At 39.6% G+C, this 18,957-nt stretch overlaps 1 protein-coding gene across 26 annotated transcripts in view; it reads right to left on the reverse strand.

Annotated features, from left to right (window-relative positions):
* Positions 1–18,957, reverse strand: part of LOC105463656 (ryanodine receptor 3) — a 561,838-nt gene that overhangs the window by 278,394 nt on the left and 264,487 nt on the right. For all 26 annotated transcript variants that reach the window (XR_011606198.1, XR_011606199.1, XM_071067152.1 and 23 more), the window contains exons 13-16: positions 7,743–7,911; positions 6,269–6,404; positions 3,447–3,542; positions 1,823–1,941 (exon numbers count right to left, since the gene is read on the reverse strand). Coding sequence is in view for 24 of the 26 variants with exons in the window: in XM_071067152.1 (XP_070923253.1) it covers positions 1,823–1,941; positions 3,447–3,542; positions 6,269–6,404; positions 7,743–7,911 (520 nt within the window). In the remaining 2 variants the exon portion in view is untranslated. The remainder of the gene's footprint in view (positions 1–1,822; positions 1,942–3,446; positions 3,543–6,268; positions 6,405–7,742; positions 7,912–18,957) is intronic.

Raw genomic sequence — 18,957 nt, forward strand, 5'->3', positions numbered from 1 at the left:
GAAAAACGTTACCTTGGCATTTTCCAAGCAAAGATGAAGTGTTGCATGGAAGTTTGGCCTCCACTCAGCCCATTCTTTGCAAAATGACCACAAATAGATTAGTGATGATTTGAACCTGTTTTTTCTCTTTGAAAATAAAAGCTATCCAATGGAGTAATACCTAAGGAAGGACCTGAATTCATGACAAACCTTTACCCAAAAATCTATCCAAAAATGGAAAAGGAACATCTTTGAAAAGACTCTTAGGTATCAAGATCACATTGCTTCAACTTTTACATTACCAGAATTTCTCTAACAATGTCTTGGTTCTAGAAGATTAAAGGCTACTCTGATAACATATCATCAGATCAGGCATTGATTTCTAGCAAAACACTTCAGCTTGGTGGGCCTGAATTTTCCTAACTGTGGAATGGGTAGAATAGTAATCAACTTGCCACCAAGTGACATGCATCAAATGCTTTGTGACTTTTGGCTGAAAGAAGCCACAACAAAGTTGGTTATTTATTAAGTACACTATGTGTTCTAATAATAAAGAAACCTCTGGGGCAATGAGACGAGAGCAGCTTTCCTGTGAAAAGGCTTCTCTGACATTTGCATGTAGCCCATGGCTCCTAGCACGCGTTGCTCAGGTGCTTATCGATCCTTCTCATTATACTTCCCAGACAGGAAGGAACGTGTTGGAACGCAGAGCATCTGGACTGAAGCTGAAGCTTCATGCTTGCCTTTCATTTACCCCATTTGGAAAAGCAATTTCAGATCCCACGTATTTCTTTTTATTCTTTGTCAAACAATTTCACACATGCTAAGGACCACGGCTTTCTGCTGCCCAAGGAGGATGCATGTCATACAGTCTATGCTGCCGAGTCTCGATCTCCCGGACACACTGAGCTGTCTCAGATATGCAGTCCCCGCCGATGATGACAAGCAGAGACTGCCAGTGACCAAGCCTACTTCTCTCTGCTCTGTGGAAGCACAGCTGCAGTCCCACATGTCCCATCATGATTTCTGCTCTGAAATATACCTCCTGGGCTGTTGAATATTGCGTCTGTCCACTAATTAGCACAGTAGCCCCCATGTGTGTGCAGATGTTGAAGGGTCAGGAAAAAAACTCTCCGTATTTTAGTAGACTTTCCCCATAGATCACTGTGTCTTAGAGATATAACTTCATAAAAATAGAGATGTCAGAACTGTGAGATCTCAAAAAAATGATATAGCATTCCACTTAGTGAGATGCCACTGTCTCCATTTTACAGATGACATAACTGAGGCCCCAACTCATATAGCTGCTTTGTATAAAAGGGAGGGACCAGTGGCTTCAGTTCTCCTGCTTGCACAGGCACAGACTCATTTACTTCATTTGGTTTCACTCACAGTAAATCTGATTTTGTTTAATAACAAACCACGTTGCTTATTACACTGTTTTAAATCTGATTTCTACACTGTTTTAAATCTGATTTCTTCATATCTTTTCATACAGCTTGGTATAAGCTGTTTCACTACTAAGTTCCTGGACCAGTCCCGTACGGTTGGCCTTGTGCAGACAGGGCCTATTGAGTGTCCCACAGTGAGCCGGTGTTAAGGGTTAATGATAATGAGTGGCCACTGGGGAGCTGGTGAAAACCCACGGAACCATCCAAAGGCCAGTGCGGCTGCCCACCTTGGAGTGTGCTTGTATGCAGGGAAAGTCTTTTTCCAATTTCCCAAGATTTTTATCACAGTCCAGAAAGAGATTAATCAACATACTCTCAATAATACACAATGTTCATGAACGTTAGGGAGGGAAACACCAGGCAAAGTCAATCACTGTTCTTTCCACACCTACCTTGTGATTCCGCCCGTGCTTATCCAACAGGGAGATGATGGACTTGATGTGGCCCTCTGCTATCAGATTTAAGGCTTCCGGACTTTCAGTTAAGATGCAGTGCAAAACTTCCAAGATACCTACATGAATGCCACAAACATCATTTGGACATTAAATGCCCTGCAGAAGTGACCATAATTTAGTAACCTGAGTGTGAACAGACCTTCCTGAGGGGACAGGATATCATCAATTCTTTGAATCTATCAAATATTTCCAGCCAGAAAAAATGCATTCATTTCCGGTAGCCTTCAGAGCCCTCCTGGAGGCCAACCGGGCTGTAATTTACTGGTGATTTTAATTCAGCACAAACCCTATCTCCTGCTTCCTGGACAAATACATGACATTTGTATGTTAAAATATAGAGAAGCAGCTATAAAATAAAAATTTTCATTTGATCAAACTAAATAATACTTCATTTAAAAATAGATATAAAAGAAGATGTCCAGTTTACTATAAATTCTAAAGGTCATTCCAGTAATTTGGAAAATATTCTGAGTTTCTCCCAAATAAGAATTTTTCTAGGAACTACCTTAGAAATTATTTTTATGTTAGGTCTACTCATGTATCAAACAAATTGTAAGCTCACACAATAAAGTCGATTTGGCTTTTTCCCCCTTTTTTGGTACACTGGATAAGTTATGTAAGTGAAGGCTTAAGAAAAACGAGTGCCTCTGCGGCCTGGCACATACATGGTAACATCATGATGCAAATTCAAGGGAAGTAGTTGGCTAATAGCTTAATCAGTTTTATTAAGAAAATTCCTTTTGATTCTGTTTTTTACTCAATGTTTTCATAAATTAGCCTGAAATGTAATCTAGCCCATGAGACTGAGGCACTGAAGAAAGAGAGGCTTAGGAAGATGTGTGTAGGTGGATGATCCTTGGGGAAACCTCTCTTGGCCGGTCTGTTAAAACACCTGTCATTTCTAGACTATGAGAAAAGCATCAAAACCCTCCAGCTTCAGCTTCCCCACGAGGGGCCTACAACTGCCATGTTTACTCATCTCGGAGGAAGCAGACTGCTAAGCCCTGCAGCATGGTCACTTCCCAATGACGACCACACTCTTGGCTCAGATTCTCCGTAAGTCATGAGGGGGGACTATAGATATGATGTGAAGGGTGAGTCAGGGGAGAGGGGTGAGTGGGGATCATTTTTCCTCTCATCCCTGTCACTCTTCACTCCTGCTTTTAGAACTATAAGAAATAGTTTGGACAATACTGAAAAGGGTTTGAAAACCCAGAGAATAAGAATATAACAGGAGTTAGAAGGAGACAAGGATCACTGGGTGGGTGGGGTTGCAGGGGGGTGATTAATGGACCCAAGGACTAAAATGAAGGCACGGAATAACAACGAAGGCACAGAGTAAAAAATTATAAAGGACGGACTGTTGAAGTCTGGGTTAGAGTTGTTAAATAAAGTTATACAGGTGCCAGGAAGCTTGAAGACTATTTCTTCTTAATTTTGAAGTAATGATTTGAGGATTGTTTACAATCCATTGGAAAAGATTCAACTTTGTTTTCTTTTTTACAGAAAGAAAAAGAAAACCCTTCATCTTTTCTAGTTATAGTTTCCTGTCAATTCTCACCTGAGGAAGATTCTAGTCTGTCCAATTTACTGATGAGCCAATCAAGGTTATTGGAGAATTGAGCGCAATTGTTTCTGTTTCCACGAATGAGAGCAGCTGCAAACAAGGAGATGTTTGATCACAGAGGTTAAAGGATATAATGATGCGCATGAGAACTTGGAAAGCTGTTGAACACTTCGCTTAGCAACTAAAAGGAACTGAATGCCAGTCTTACTCTACCTAGCCCTCTGACACAATTCTGTTTCTTTTTTCTTTTTTTTTTTTAGAGACAGTCTCAGTCAGTCACCCAGGCTGGAGTACAGTGGCTCATTGCAGCCATGAACTCCTGAGCTTAAGTGATCTCTTGCCTCAGCCTCCAGAGTAGCTAAGACTATAGGCATGCACCACCATGTCCAGCTAATTTTTAAATGTTTTTTTTTTGTTTTTTTTTTTTTTTGAGATGTAGTTTTCACTCTTGTTGCCCAGGCTGGAGTGCAGTGGTGCAGTCTCAGCTCACTGCAACCTCCACCTCCTGGGTTCAAGTGATTCTCCTGCCTCAGCCTCCCAAGTAGCTGGGATTACAGGCATGTGTCACCACACCCAGCTAATTTTTGTATTTTTAGTAGAGATGGGGCTTCACCATGTTGACCAGGTTGGTCTCGAACTCCTGACCTCAAATCCACCCGCCTTGGCCTCCCAAAGTGCTGGGATTACAGGAGCGAGCTACCATGCCTGGCGTAAATATTTTTAATTGAGATGGGGGTCTCAATATGTTGCTCAGGCTGGTCTTGAACTCTTGGCCTCAATTGATCCTCCTTACCTCAGCCTCCCAAACTGTTGGAATTACAGGTGTGAACCAACACACTCAACCTCTTTCTATACTTAGAAAAATAAAAATCGAGTATTGGCTCACTTTACAAGTATTTCCAGAGAGCCTGCTATGTACCAAACACCTGCCCAGTTGTTCAGACTAGAGCAATGGGGAAGGGAGGGAGATTCCCTGCCTGCATCAAGCAGGCAATGGAGACAATAAATGCATAAAGTAATGAAATTACTTCATTGTGATAAGCAAGAATTTAATACTGGCTTGGTTACTGACTTAAGAACTCAACTTCTTGCAATGTTTTCTTAAATTTAGCTACAGGTTTATTATTCTTCAGTGCTAAAGGCAGGCATCCCAGTGAACACAGCTGGAAAGGTCGGCTATACACTAATGGATGCATAATAGCAGCATGTAACTATAAAACATCTAAAATATACCCCTATTTGACAGTGGTTCTTGAGGCATGGTCCCTGGATCAGCATCACCTAAGAATTTGTTAAAAATGCAAATTCTCAGGCCTCATCCAGCTTTACTGATTTAGAAACTCTGGGGGTGGGCCTCGGCATCTGTATTGTAACCAGCCCACCCGCGGATCCTGATGCCTGTTCCTACTTGAAAGCCACTGGCAGACAATATTGCAAAGAAAGGGAGAGAATTTGCTGTCAATTGAGTTTTACCAATCTACACCAAATAACCTTCTCTCCACAGGACAAAAAAAGAGTAGATGCAAATCTGGAAGAAGTCCATGTAAATTGAATAGCCCCCAAGTAGCTTGCCCTTCACATGATAGGTTTGAATTGGAATTTCACTGAGGCTGCTACATGGCAAATTTAGGATAAAGAAAGGTCTCCTCCAGGGCCTCAGCTTTGTATCTTCAGTCAGTAGAGGACACAATTCAAGTCTGAGCTCCTAACCTCCTTTTCAGGTCAGTTGCAACAAGGAAGTTAAGCACAAGAGTCCTGGAGTTACACTGCTGAGTCTCAAGCCATAGCTCCATCAGTTACTAGATGTGTAACCTTGGGTTATGAGCATCACATACATCGGTTTCTTCATCAGTGAAATGACAATAATAGTAACTAAAGTGAGTGTTGTTCTGGGGTTCAAAAGAGATATTTCACCACTCACACAAAGATTAATAATTGTTAGGTATTATTGTTAAAATCATGCTTACTGGGTCAATACAAAACACTAGAGTTTGAAGACACTTTACATGGTCATAAAGTGACAATCAATCAGTACTGTGGTAATCCAATCAGCTTGAACCCTAAGCTGGGGAATAGGTCCAGACTGATTTCTCTGGGCTCCCTTCTGGCCTAGTGAACTTTCTATGATAGATTTCCTCTCAGTGGGACATACACAGAGCAAAGCCCTGAAGTACTAGCTTATCACAGTGTCTGGGCAACTCCTGGCGGCCACCTTCTTGCATAGGCTCATACTGCCTTCTCTCTGCCTCCCACCCATAGGCAGGTGGCCTAGGCCTTCTGGATGGAACCTGTTGTAGCAGGCACCAGAACATCACTACACACTCCATACTGTGAGAAGATAAGCTTGTTGCTGGAATATTCTTACTTCCCACCTTTTTCTTTTCACCAAAATGAAATAAATAACAGGCCAAAGCAGTGGGAATCATGACTAACAAGTGGACAAGTGAGAGGGCACAGATTTAAGAGAATAACAATTCTTAAAGTGCAGGTGATATCTTTGCAGAAGTTTAAAACTGGAAGACATCGTAAATGTGCTCTAGTCTTGTTTCCTCATGAAAGGTAAGGAATAGAGGTTGACGGAACGTAGGTGACTGTCAAGAGTTTCCCAGGTAGTTGCAGTGAAACTGATTACCATCTGCTTCTACTGGCTGCTACTAGTTAACAGAATGAACAGTTGGGTTAAAACTGAATGGCTAACAAAAGGCTTCTAAGGAATGAGGCAGTCCAAATATCACAGGGTTAATGGCAACTTAAAGACAATCTTGGGATTTCACATGGAAATCGTCCCAGGGAGAAGGCACTGTATGTGTACTTACCCAGCAATTTGTAGAGGAGGTTCAGAATTTCTTTCCAGGCCATGCCACTCTCTTCCCTTGCAATCCCTGCAAAGTGTGCTACGCTATTGTAGATATTTAAGCGGTCAATGCAATTTAAGACAAGAGCCAACATTCCCTGAGAAGGAGAGTGGAGGAAAATATAAACATTGCTGATTAAGAAAGCAGAATCCGTTTTGCTCTTTCCCTTCCTGTATCATTCACCTTTTAAAGCTGATAATGCCAATATGCAAATAAACCTTCATGATGCCAGTTGGGTTTTGTTTTTTTCCCTCCTAAAAACAAAATATGCATTTTTATGCCTGAGAGACCTAAATAGCATCCATTTGGAGAGTGAGTCAGCAGCCTCTTCTGACAGGTTGCCCCCACGTGCTTAACTCAATCCAAGGACATACTTAGGAAGAGGGAGGGTGAATGAGTTTCACAAAAACCTGCTTTTGGTCTGGTGTGAAGTGGTTCTGACTCACCCAGAAACAGCTCTAGATATAGTACCTATTTCTCTCTTAAATATCAAGTAAGTTCAAGTTCCATTCAGATGCACAGAACAACCATGCTTGCTTCCTACCTCCCCACCCCCCAAAAAAGGTGGGATTTAGAGACTATCTATCACCACTTTTCTAGCTAATTTGAAATACTACGCCACCCAGTAAAAATCTGTGCTAGCTGTTCTTAGCACATAGGAGGGAGATGGTAAACGGAATTTCAGTAGCCTTTAAGGCATTGAGAATGTCCCCGGGACCAAAGTCTGGTTAGATCAGAAGACTGAGCTGGGATGGTTTACATCCCATACCACTAACTTTGGAAATGCCCAAGCGACAAGCCCTGTGCCCACGTATGGCAGGTCCAGAAGTACAACCATAGCCTGTTGGCACTAAATCATCATGTCTCCGACTTTGGAAAAGGCTTGTGACTTGTCTGTGGTCATACACAGCCGGAGATGAAGCCAGAATGAGGGCCTGGGTCTCTTAAGCCCCAGCTGGCATTTTCCTCATGGCCAGGTCCCACTCCCAGTGACTCAGATGCTGAATTCTGACATAAGACTTAACATATTCTGTGTCTTTTAAACCAGCTTCTCAGGTATTCTAAATGTGGTAGAATCCAGGCATCTGTATTTTTCAAACAGGTTTCCCAGGTAATTCTAACATGCCCCAAAACTTGGGAATCACAGCCAATGTCATGCTCTCACAGCTGATATTTACTGAAAATGTATTTTCGATACACATGTGGCACTGAAGCTTTAAAACGTAATCTGGTTTGAACGTGCCAGCCATTGCTAATGTAACCAGGTTTGGCGGACAGGGAAGGTTGGCTTCCAATTTCCCAGCTTCCAAATCTCTCTTGTCCTCTGGCTCTCTCATAAACACGTGCATGCAGAAAGACAAAGCTAAGTTGCAGTCATAGGAATATTTTAGCTCTGGACACAAAGTGAATTTCATCTTTTCATTTTTTGACTTACCTCTTCCTTGAAAAGATTTTGTCTGTTTTTGAGCGAGCGGAGCTTGTTCTGCTTGTCTTCATGTCGCATCTCCTCCTCCGGGGGCTGGAAGTAGGCGATCAAGTCCTGTAGGGTCTGCAGGACTTCTCCTATAGGCAGGGTGATGGGGGCAGCTGTGCGATTGTTTCCGCTAAAAACCATGAGATTGACATGGTTTAGGCACCAGCCAGCAGCAGCGCCCTGATGAACACCCACTGGGTCCCACTCCTAACAGCCCCCCATGGTGCACCATGGGCTGCTTCCTTGGGCGGCCATTGTACCAGCAGCTACAAAATGAAGTTTCCCAGCTAACAGAGCAACAGAAGGAAATATTCACATTCAAGTTTAAAGCTATTTTCACAAACAAAGGGAAATGACTCCTTTTAGCACATTTATTTTCAAGCAACTTATAACTCATCCTGTTAATGTTACCATAATATTTCAGCTCATAGCATCAATGGGTATTCACTGAATGTGTAATCATGATTTCCCTGTAATCTAAAGAGGTAATTTCAATGGTGACTGTGACAGTGACTCTTCTATCTACAGCAGATGCTTCCCCTTCCATTTACCCCTGGTTGTCTGTCACACTTTTTTTTTTTTTCTTTTAAATAAAAACATTAAAAACATAAACTTAACCCATGATTCTTTTAAACAATCACACCTTCTTGGCATTGATTAATCATAAGGCTGAAAGGATTTCTATCACTGGGTCTTTGCCTCTATCTCCATGTTAGTTTTCTCTTTGTCTCTCCTCTTGCACCCCCTCCACGTCTCTGCGTGTATTCTGAGATCTCTGCATGTGTTTTTCTCATCACATTTCTGTGTACATGCCTGCTTTCCCTCACTCCATTTGTTGATGGTTCCTTTGCTTTCTGTATCTGTGGTCCTTTCATCTGACTTTCCTCTCTCTTTGTTCTCTGACTATCACCCTCCTTTCTCAGTGTCCCCTATCTCTCAAACATCCTTCTTCTCTGCCTTGAGGTCTGTCCCTCTTTGTTTCTTGGTGTTCCCCAACTCCACGTTACCTGCCCTTCCATCTCTCTGTCCCTGTTGTATTCCTTTTCTGCAAGTGTCTCTCTTTTTCTGTTTTAATCTCTCCCCAATTTTTGTAATTAAACCCCTTCAACAGAGAGAATACAAAGCATTACAGATAACAAAATGACCCTTCTTTTCCCCATCTCCTTGAGGGGTACACCTGGGAGCCTCTCAGAGGGCAAAGGCTATGAAGAGGAAGGGGAAATGGACCCACCTCTTGTGGGTTTGCATCATTAGGCCCTGAGTGATTGAGAATTGGCTCAATGTGCAAGTAACATCACAAGAACTTTTTTTTTTTTTTTTTTTTTGTATCTTATTTTATTCTAAGTTCTGGAATACATGTGCAGGATGTGCATGTTTGTTACACAGACATGTGCCATGGTGGTTTGCTGCACCTATCAGCCCCTTACCTAAGCATTAAGCCCTGCATGTATTAGCTATTTTTCCTGATGCTATGCCTCCTCCTACCCCCCACCCCTCGACAGGCCATAGAGTGTGTTGCTCCTCTTCCTGGGTCCATGTGTTCTCATTGTTCAACTTCCACATAACTGAGAACATGTGGTGCTTTGTTTTCTGTTCCTGAATTAGTTTGCTGAGGATAATCATTTCCAGCTACATCCATGTCCCTGCAGACGACACAATCTCATTCCTTTTTATGGGTGCATAGTATTCCATGGTGTATATGTACCACATTTTCTTTATCCAGTCTATCACTGATGGGCATTTGGGTTGATTCTGTGTCTTTGCTATTGTACCTAGAGCTTCAGTGAACATATGTGCACCTGTATCTTTATAATAGAATAATTTATATTCCTTTGGATACATACCCAGTAATGGGATTGCTGGGTCAAATGGTATTTCTGGTTCTAGGTATTTGAGGAATTGCTACACTGTCTTCTATAATGGTTGAACTAATTTACATTCCCACCAATAGTTTAAAAGCATTCCTATTTCTCCACAGCCTCGCCAGCATCTGTTGTTTGACTTTTTAATACTTGCCACTCTGACTAGCATGAGATGGTATCTCATTGTGGTTTTGATTTGCATTTCTCTAGTGATCAGTGATGTTGAGCTTTTCTTCATATGTTTATTGGCCACATAAATGTCTTCTTTTGAGAACTGTCTGTTCACATCCTTTGCTCACTTTTTAATGAGTTTTTGTTTCTTATAAATTTGTTTAAGTTCCTTGCAGATTCTAGATATTAGACCTTTGTCAGATGGATAGATTGCAAAAATGTTCTCCCATTCTGTAGGTTGTCTGTTCACTCTGATAATTTCTTTGGCTGTGCAGAAGATCTTTAGTTTAATTAGATCCCATTTGTCAATTTTTGCATTTGTTGCATTTGCTTTTGATGTTTTTATAATGAAATCTTTGCCTGTGCCTATGTCCTGAATGGTATTGCCTATATTTTCTTCCAGGGTTTTTATAGTTTTAGGTTTTACATTAAAGTCTTTAATCCATCTTGAGTAAATTTTTGTATAAGGTATAAGGAAGGGGTCCAGTTTCAATTTGCTGCATATGGCTAGCCAGTTCTCCCAGCATCATTTATTAAATAGGGAATCACTTCCCCATTGCTTGTTTTTGTCAGGTTTGTCAAAGATCAGATCGTTGTAGGTGTGTGGTCTTATTTCTGAGTTCTTTATTCTCTTAAATTGGTCTATGTGTTTGTTTTTGTACCGGTATCATGCTGTTTTGGTTACTGTAGTCTTATAACATAGTCTGAAGTTGGGTAGTGTGATGCCTCCAGCTTTATTCCTTTTGCTTAGGATTGTCGTGGCTATATGGGCTCTTTTTTGGTTCCATATGAATTTTAAAGTAGTTTTTTCTTATTCTGTGAAAAACGTCAATGGTAGTTTAATGGGAATAGCATTGAATCTATTAACTACTTTGGGCAATATGGCCATTTTCATGATATTGATTCTTCCTATCCATGAGCATGGAATGTTTTCCATTTGTTTGGGTCATCTCCAATTTCTTTGAGGAGTGATTTTTAGTTCTCCTTGAAGAAGGCCTTCCCTTCCCTTGTTAGCTGTATTCCTAGGTATTTTATTCTCTTTGTAGCAAGTATTAATGGGAATTCATTCATGATTTGACTCTCTGCTTGTCCGTTGTTGGTGTATATGAATGCTTGTGATTTTTGCACATTGATTTTGTATCCTGAGACTTTGCTGAAGTTGCTTATCAGCTTAAGAAGCTTTTGGATTGAGATGATGGGGTTTTCTAGATACAGGATCATGTCATCTGCAAACAGAGACAGTTTGACTTCCTCTCCTCCTGTCTCAATACCCTTTCTTTCTCTCTCTTGCCTGACTGGCCTGGCCTGAACTTCCAACACTATCTTGAATAGGAGCTGTGAGAAAGGGCATCCTTGTCTTGGGCTGGTTTTCAAGGGGGAATGCTTCCAGCTTTTGCCCATTCAGTATGATATTGGCTGCGGCTTTGTCATAAATGGCTACTATTATTTTGAGGTATTTCCCATTAATACCTAGAGTTCATTGAGTTTTAGCCATGAAGAAATGGTGAATTTTGTCAAAAACCTTTTCTGTGTCTATGGAGATAACCATGTGATTTTTGTCTTTAGTTCTGTTTATGTCATGAATTGTGTTTATTGATTTGCATATGTTGAACCAGCCTTGCATCCCAGGGATGAAGCCATCTTGATCATGCTGGATAAGCTTTTTGATGTGCTGCTGGATTTGGTTTGCCAATATTTTATTGAGATTTTCACATCGATGTTCATCAGGGATATTGGCCTAAAGTTTTCTTTTTTTGTTGCATCTCTGCCAGGTTTTGGTATCAGGATGATTCTGGCCTCATATAATGAGTTAGGGAGGAGTCTCTCCTTTTCAATTGTTTGGAACAGTTTCAGAAGAAATGGTACCATCTCCTCTTTGTACCTGGTAGAATTCTGGTAGAATTCAGCTGTTAAGTCCATCTTGTCCTGGGCTTTTTTTGGTTGGTAGGCTATTTGTTGCTGCCTCAATTTCAGAACTCATCATTGGTCTATTCAGGAATTCAATTTCTTCCTGGTTCAGTCTTGGGAGAGTGTATATGTGCAGGAATTTATCCATTCCTTATACATTTTCTAATTTATTTGCATAGAGGTGTTTATTGTATTCTCTGATGGTTGTTTGAATTTCTGTGGGGTCAATGCTGATATCCCCTTTATCATTTTCTATTGTGTCTATTTGATTCTTCTCTTTTCATTAGTCTAGCTAGCAGTCTATTTTATTAATTTTTTCAAAAAACCAGCTCCTGTATTTGTTGATGCTTTGAAGGACTTTCTGTGTCTCTGTCTCCTTTAGTTCCACAACCCTGATCTTGGTTATTTCTTGTCTTTTGCTAGCTTTTGGGTTTGTGTGCTCTTGGTTCTCTACTTCTTTTAGTTGTGATGTTAGGATGTCAATTTGAGACCTTTTTAGCTTTTTGAGGTGGGCATTTAGTGCTATAAACTTCCTTCTTAATACTGCTTTAGCTGCATCCCAGAGATTCTGGTACATTGTCTCTTTGTTCTCACTGGTTTCAAAGAACTTCTTGATTTCTGCCTTAATTTCGTTATTTACCCAGGAGTCACTCAGGAGCAGGCTGTTCACTTCCCATGAAGTTGTGTGATTTTGAGTGAGTTTCTTGAATTCTAATTTGATTTTGCTGTGGTCTGAGAGACTGTTATGATTTCAATTCTTTTGCATTTGCTGAGAAGTGTTTTACTTGCAATTATGTGATTGATTTTAGAGTAAGTGTCATGTGGCACTGAGAAGAATGTATATTCTGTTGTTTTTGGGTGGAGAGTTCTGTAGACATTTATCAGGTCCACTTGATCCAGAACTGATATTGAGGTCCTGAGTATCTTTGTTAACTTTCTGTCTCAATAATCTAATATTGACAGTGGGTGTTAAAGTCTCTCACTATTATTGTGTGGGAGTCTAAGTCTCTTTGTAGGTCTCTAAGAACTTGTTTTATAAATCTGGGTGCTCCTGTATTAGGTACATATATATTTAGGACAGTTAGCTCTTCTTGTTGAATTGAATGCTTTATCATTACGTAATGCCCTTCTTTGTCTTTTTTGATCTTAGTTCGTTTAAAGTCTGTCTTGTCAAAAACCAAGATTGTAACCCCTGCTTTTTTCTGCTTTGCATTTGCTTGGTAAATTTTCCTCTGGCCTTTATTTCAAGCTTATGTGTGTCTTTGCACGTGACGTGAGATGGGTCTCTTGAATACAGCTCATGAATGGGTCTTGACTACTTACCCAGCTTGCCATTCTGTGTCTTTTAACTGGAGCATTTAGCATGGCTGCTTCTTGATGGCCAATTTCTAATGATCTCTCCTAGGCATTTATAGTATATTTGCTTATTCACCAACTGCTATATATTAATTTGTATACATGCTAAGGCAAGATTTTCATCTAGTCCCAAACAAAGCCTCAAAAATTCTGAAAGCAATCAGGCTGTGAGGTGATAATTCCAATTTTGTATTAAAAATGCCAAATGCACGCAATGGGGAAGGAATAATGGGGGACTGTAAGCTTATTAGAGGCAGGGAGGCACATCAGTGTGTATTCAACTCCTGGCAGTGCCTGGCATGTTGCAAGTTCTCAGTTAGTGTTTGCAAATGACTACCTGGGATATTATTAGACACAAAAATAGTAGGGAAGAGAATGCCATGAGTACATGAGATGAAGCCTTGGCAGTATGAAACTCAATTCAATATGACTCCCTACTTCTGCGTTCAGTGAACACATTTTTCCTCAGTATTTCGGGCCAGCTCCAGAGCTTGCTTTTTGCTTTTTGTTTTAAAAACACTTTCATTTTACTAGAGACACCGAGGCTGGTCAAGAATAATTCTTTATATGATTGGAAAAGATGACAGCAAGAGGTTTATAGACATTTTTTGTAGCTCACTGAGGCAGCATAGGCACCATACAGGGAGTTGGACATTTCAGGTCTCAGCTTTGCCACTGCCATTATCAGTGTGATATTTGGGTTGCTGCTAGGCCTCTTATGCTTCCATTTAGCACCTGGAAAATAGGAAAGGTGCATTCTTTGATTGCCAGGGTCCTTCAGGTCTAATTTTTTGTCTGTTGGGCTCTCATTGCTGGACTACTTCATCTTGTCCCTTGAAGAAACATGAATATTATTGTCCTCTACTAGACTAGGGCAGATTCATTCCTTCCTCAAAAAATAAGACATATCACATGCTTGGCATGGGAAGCAATGGTGAAAACAGACATTACTTCTGGAAAGCATCATGGTGTTCATATTCTACTCTAAAAGAACCTCAGAGAGAAAAGCCCAATGTCCAGAGATAAGTCAGAGCCTCAACTCAGAAATAACTACAACTGGCACCTATCCCTCCCCACCTTCTTCAACTCCCTATAGCCTGTCCCACTATATTCTTGGGCCTTTGCCAATGAATTCTTTTATTAAATTCAAGTGAGATCCCAGGTGATTCTGAATATTTATCATAACATAATGATTTATTTGTTGTCTCTCTTCTAAGGTTAAACTTAGAGGACAGCTGACAGTATCTTTTCCTCGGCAGAGTTTTTCAGACTCCTTAATCGATCACACTGTTCATTCTACTGGACAGTTCCCAGCAACTCTACAGAGGATGATGAGATAGCATGATGAAACTTTAACCTCTTCTTCATTTTTCTTTCTTGTTCCTTCCCTATTCCCTTAGCCTTAATGTGCTCCCAGAAGGCCACCCCTCCTCCTGGTTTCCGTGTGCACACAGCATACAAAGTTGGTTTCTCAAAAGAGATGGGGAAGAAGAATCTACTTCCAAAATGTTTTTTTCTCCTTTACTGCCTAGCTATTAAAAACTCCAAATATACTATAACTCTCGCAGCCCACACCCCCTCAGCATTGATATTTTTTCATTAGTCCTCTTTTTCTAAAATATCCTGTGCCTGGAAGAATCAAGAATTTCCCTCTTGAGGGTGGGACCTAATAGCTGAGTAAAGAGCTCAGTAAATCCTTTCTCTCACAAAATAATAATAAAATTGGACAAAACTATTCAAAACAACAATCTCTGGACTCTGGAAATTGACTAAAGGCATACAAAAAATCAAATACTTATTTTATTTTTATTTTTTATTTTATTGTTTGAGATGGAGTTTCACTACTGTTGCCCAGGTTGGAGTGCTATGGCGCGATCTTGGCCCACTGCAACCTCCACCTCTTGGGTTCAAGTGATTCTCCTGCCTCAGCCTCCTGAGTAGCTGAGATTACAGGCATGCGCCACTATGCCCGGCTATTTTTGTTTTTTGTTTTTTTGAGATGGAGTGTTGCTCTGTCGCCCAGGCTGGAGTGCAGTGGCATGCTCTCGGCTCACTGCAAGCTCCACCTCCTAGGTTCATACCATTCTCCTGCCTCAGCCTCCTGAGTAGCTGGGACTACAGGTGCCGCCACCATGCCTGGCTAATTTTTTGAATTTTTTAGTAGAGACTGGGTTTCACCGTGTTAGCCAAGATGGTCTCGATCTCCTAACCATGTGATCCGCCCGTCAGCCTCCCAAAGTGCTGAGATTACAAGCCTGAGCCACTGTACCTGGCCTATTTTTGTATCTTTAGTAAAGACAGGTTTCTCCATGTTGGTCAGGCTGGTCTCCAAACCCCGACCTCAGGTGATCCACGTGCCTTGGCCTCCCAAAGTGCTGGGATTACAGGAGTGAGCCACAGCACCCGGCCCAGTGTGTCTATATATGTATGTGTGTGTGTGTGTGTGTATGTATGTGTGTGTATATATACATATATTTTTTTAATTTCTTTTTTTAATTTATTTTTTTTTAATTTCAGTGTTTCAGACTGTTGATGCTTCCATGTCCCTCCCCCTACTGCCTCATGGCGAAACAGCTCTGATAGGGCAGAGGAGGCAATGTGCAAGGCCACACACATGCTCAGGAAAAACTGGAGAGGACCCTAGCTATCTATTGCTTCCCACACAAGCAGAAAACAAAATCCAGCCACACATACAGGCCCGTCAGCAAATGGTCACAGGCTTGTCTTGTAAGAAATACTAAGGGAAGTCCCTCAGGCTGAAAGAAAATGACACCAAACAGTAACTAGAATCCACGCAAAGAAATAAAGAACACTGGTAAAGGTAACTATGCAGGTAAATACTGGAAGCAATATAAAAATACATATCTTTCTCTTTTGTTCCTGTAATTGATTTAAAAAAACTCCATAAAATAATTATAAAACCATGTTGCTGAGCTTATAACTTATGAAGATGTAATACAAGTGGCAATATTATCACAAAGGATTAGGCAAAGAATGGAAAAATGTTAATGCAAAGTTGCTTTATTTGTTAAGTTAGTATTAATTTGAAGTGCATTATTTCAAGTTAAATATATATTCAATTCCCTAGAGCAACCACTAAGAAAATAACTCCTCGGCCGGGCAGTGGCTCACGCCTGTAATCGCACCACTTTGGGGGGCCAAGGTGGGCGGATCACGAGGTCAGGAGATCGAGACCATCCTGGCTAACACGGTGAAACACCGTCTCTACCAAAAAACAAAAAATTAGCCAGGCATGGTGGCGGGCACCTGTAGTTCCAGCTACTCGGGAGGCTGAGGCAGGAGAATGGCGTGAACCCGGGAGGCGGAGCTTGCAGTGAGCCGAGATTGTGCCACTGCACTCCAGCCTGAGCAACAGAACGAGACTCTGTCTCAAAAAAAAAAAAAAAAAAAAAAAAAAAGAAAAAGAAAAAGAAAAAAGAAAAGAACTCCTCAAAAAAGTATTTTTAAAAACCCAAAATAATTAAAATGTTACACTAGAGAATATTTAACACAAAAAAGGTAGTAAGGGAGGAACAGAGGACCAAAAAATAAATAAATAAAAGAGACATAAGAAATAAATAGCAAAGTGGCAGACATAAATCCAGTTATCTAAATAATTACATTACTTATAAATGGATTAGGCATACCAATGAAAGGGAGAGATTGTCAGACTATTTTTAAAAATCAAATATATGTTGTCTACAAGGGACACACTTTATATTCAAGGACACAAATAGGTTAAAAGTACAAGGACTGACGACAACATGCCATACAAACAAAAAACATTATCTACACATAAGACACCTGGAATGGCTCTGTGAAATAGACTTAAGACAAAAATGTTCATAGAGAAAAAAAGAAAAGAGTTTAAAATTACAAAAGGGCAAACTTATCAGAAATATACATCTGTTATAAACATATAAGCACCTAACAACAGAAACCAAAATATGTGAAGCAAAAACTGATGGAATTGAAGTAGAAGATAACAATTCAACAGTAACAGAAACACCAATACCCGATTTCCCACCAGTTAATGTAATAAACCATATTAACAAAGGACAAAACTATATGTTCATATCCACAGACCAAGAAAAAGCATTTGATCAAATCTAATGCTCATTCCAGATAAAAGCTCTCAACAAACTAGGAATAGAAGGGAACTTCCTCTACCTGATAAAGGGCATCTACAAAAATCCTACAGCCAAAACCACACTTAATGGTGAAAAACTGATGTTTCCCGCCCTCTCCCCACCCCCACCTCAGATCAGGAACAAGACAAGAATGTCTGTTCACATCACTTTTATTCCACATTGTAGTGGATATTCTAGCCAGTGCAATCATGTAAGAAAAACAAATAGAGGGCATCCCTATTGGAAAGAAAAAAATAAATATCTTTTTATTCACAGAGGACATAATCCTGTATGTAAAAAATTCTAAAGAATCCACCTGCTCTCCAAAAAGCCCACTGAATAAATAATTTCCATTAGGTCAGTGACATAAGTCCAATATTTCTAAAACTTAATTTCTATATACCAGCAGAAAATAATGTGAAATGAAATCAAAAAATGATTCTATTTGTAGTAGCACCAAAAAGAATCAAATACATAGGAATACATTTCATAAAATAAGTGCAAGACTTATATAATAAAAACCACAATATCTTCCTGAAAATAATTAAAGAAGAATAAATAGACATATTATGTTTGTAGATTGGGAGACTTAATATTATGAGGCTAACAGTCCTCCAAAACGATCTCTAGATTCAATTTAATACCTATGAAAATTCCAGCAGAATTTTTTTGGACAAAAATAAACTCACCCTTAAATTCACATGGGAATACAAAGGACCCAGAAGCACCAAAATAATTTTGAAAAGAAGTACAAAATTGGAGCATTCACTCTACATTATTTCAATACTTACTATAGGTACATTAATTAAGACAGTGTTATTTTTGAATAATGACAGGCATAGAGATCAATGGAAGAGAACTAAGAGCCCAGAAAGAAACTCTTACATTTATGATCACTTGGCTTTTGACAAAAGTGCCAAGGTAACTTGATGGGGAAATGTTGTCTTTCCAGAAAACCGTGCATGGAAAAATCTGATATCCATATGGCCACATACAAAAATATTAATTTAAACGTTTACCTCATACTATGCACAGAAATAGACTCAAAATGGATCACAGACTTAAATGTAAACGCTAAAATTCTGAAACTTTTAGAAAAACACAGAGGAGAAAATCATGATGATTTGAGTAAAGAGTTCTCAGGTATGACACCAAAAGCACAATCCATAAATATGTTAAATTGAACTTAATCAAAAATAAAACATTTGTGCTTCAAAAGACACCATTTTAAAAAAATGAGAAGAAAAGCCAAAGACCAAGAGAAAATATTTGCAAATCATAAATATGGCAAAAAACTCATAATCAGAAGATACAAACAACTCTCAAATTTTAATTTTAAGACAAATGACCCAATTTGAAAAGGCAAAATACTTAATTACATTTTACCAAAGAAGATACATGAATGGCTAATAAGCACATGATAAGATGTCCAGTATCATTATTCATTCTGGAAATTCAAACTAAAACCACCACGATAATATCTACTAGTATCATAGCTACTAGTATGGCTACAATCAAAAAGTCAGATAGTAACAAATGGAGGAAAAGATGTAATGAAAAGAAACTTCAGACATTTCTAAGAGAAATGTAAAATGGTACATCCACTTTGGAAAACAGATTTTTCAGTTTCTTATAAAGTTAAACATACCCAATTGAATAAATAAAACATGGTATTTATATAAAATGGAATATTATTCAACCTTAAAAAGGAATGAAATCATGTTACGTGTTACAACATGGACAAACCTT

This window comes from Macaca nemestrina, chromosome 7 (assembly GCF_043159975.1).
Source record: "Macaca nemestrina isolate mMacNem1 chromosome 7, mMacNem.hap1, whole genome shotgun sequence".
Taxonomy (NCBI): domain Eukaryota; kingdom Metazoa; phylum Chordata; class Mammalia; order Primates; family Cercopithecidae; genus Macaca; species Macaca nemestrina.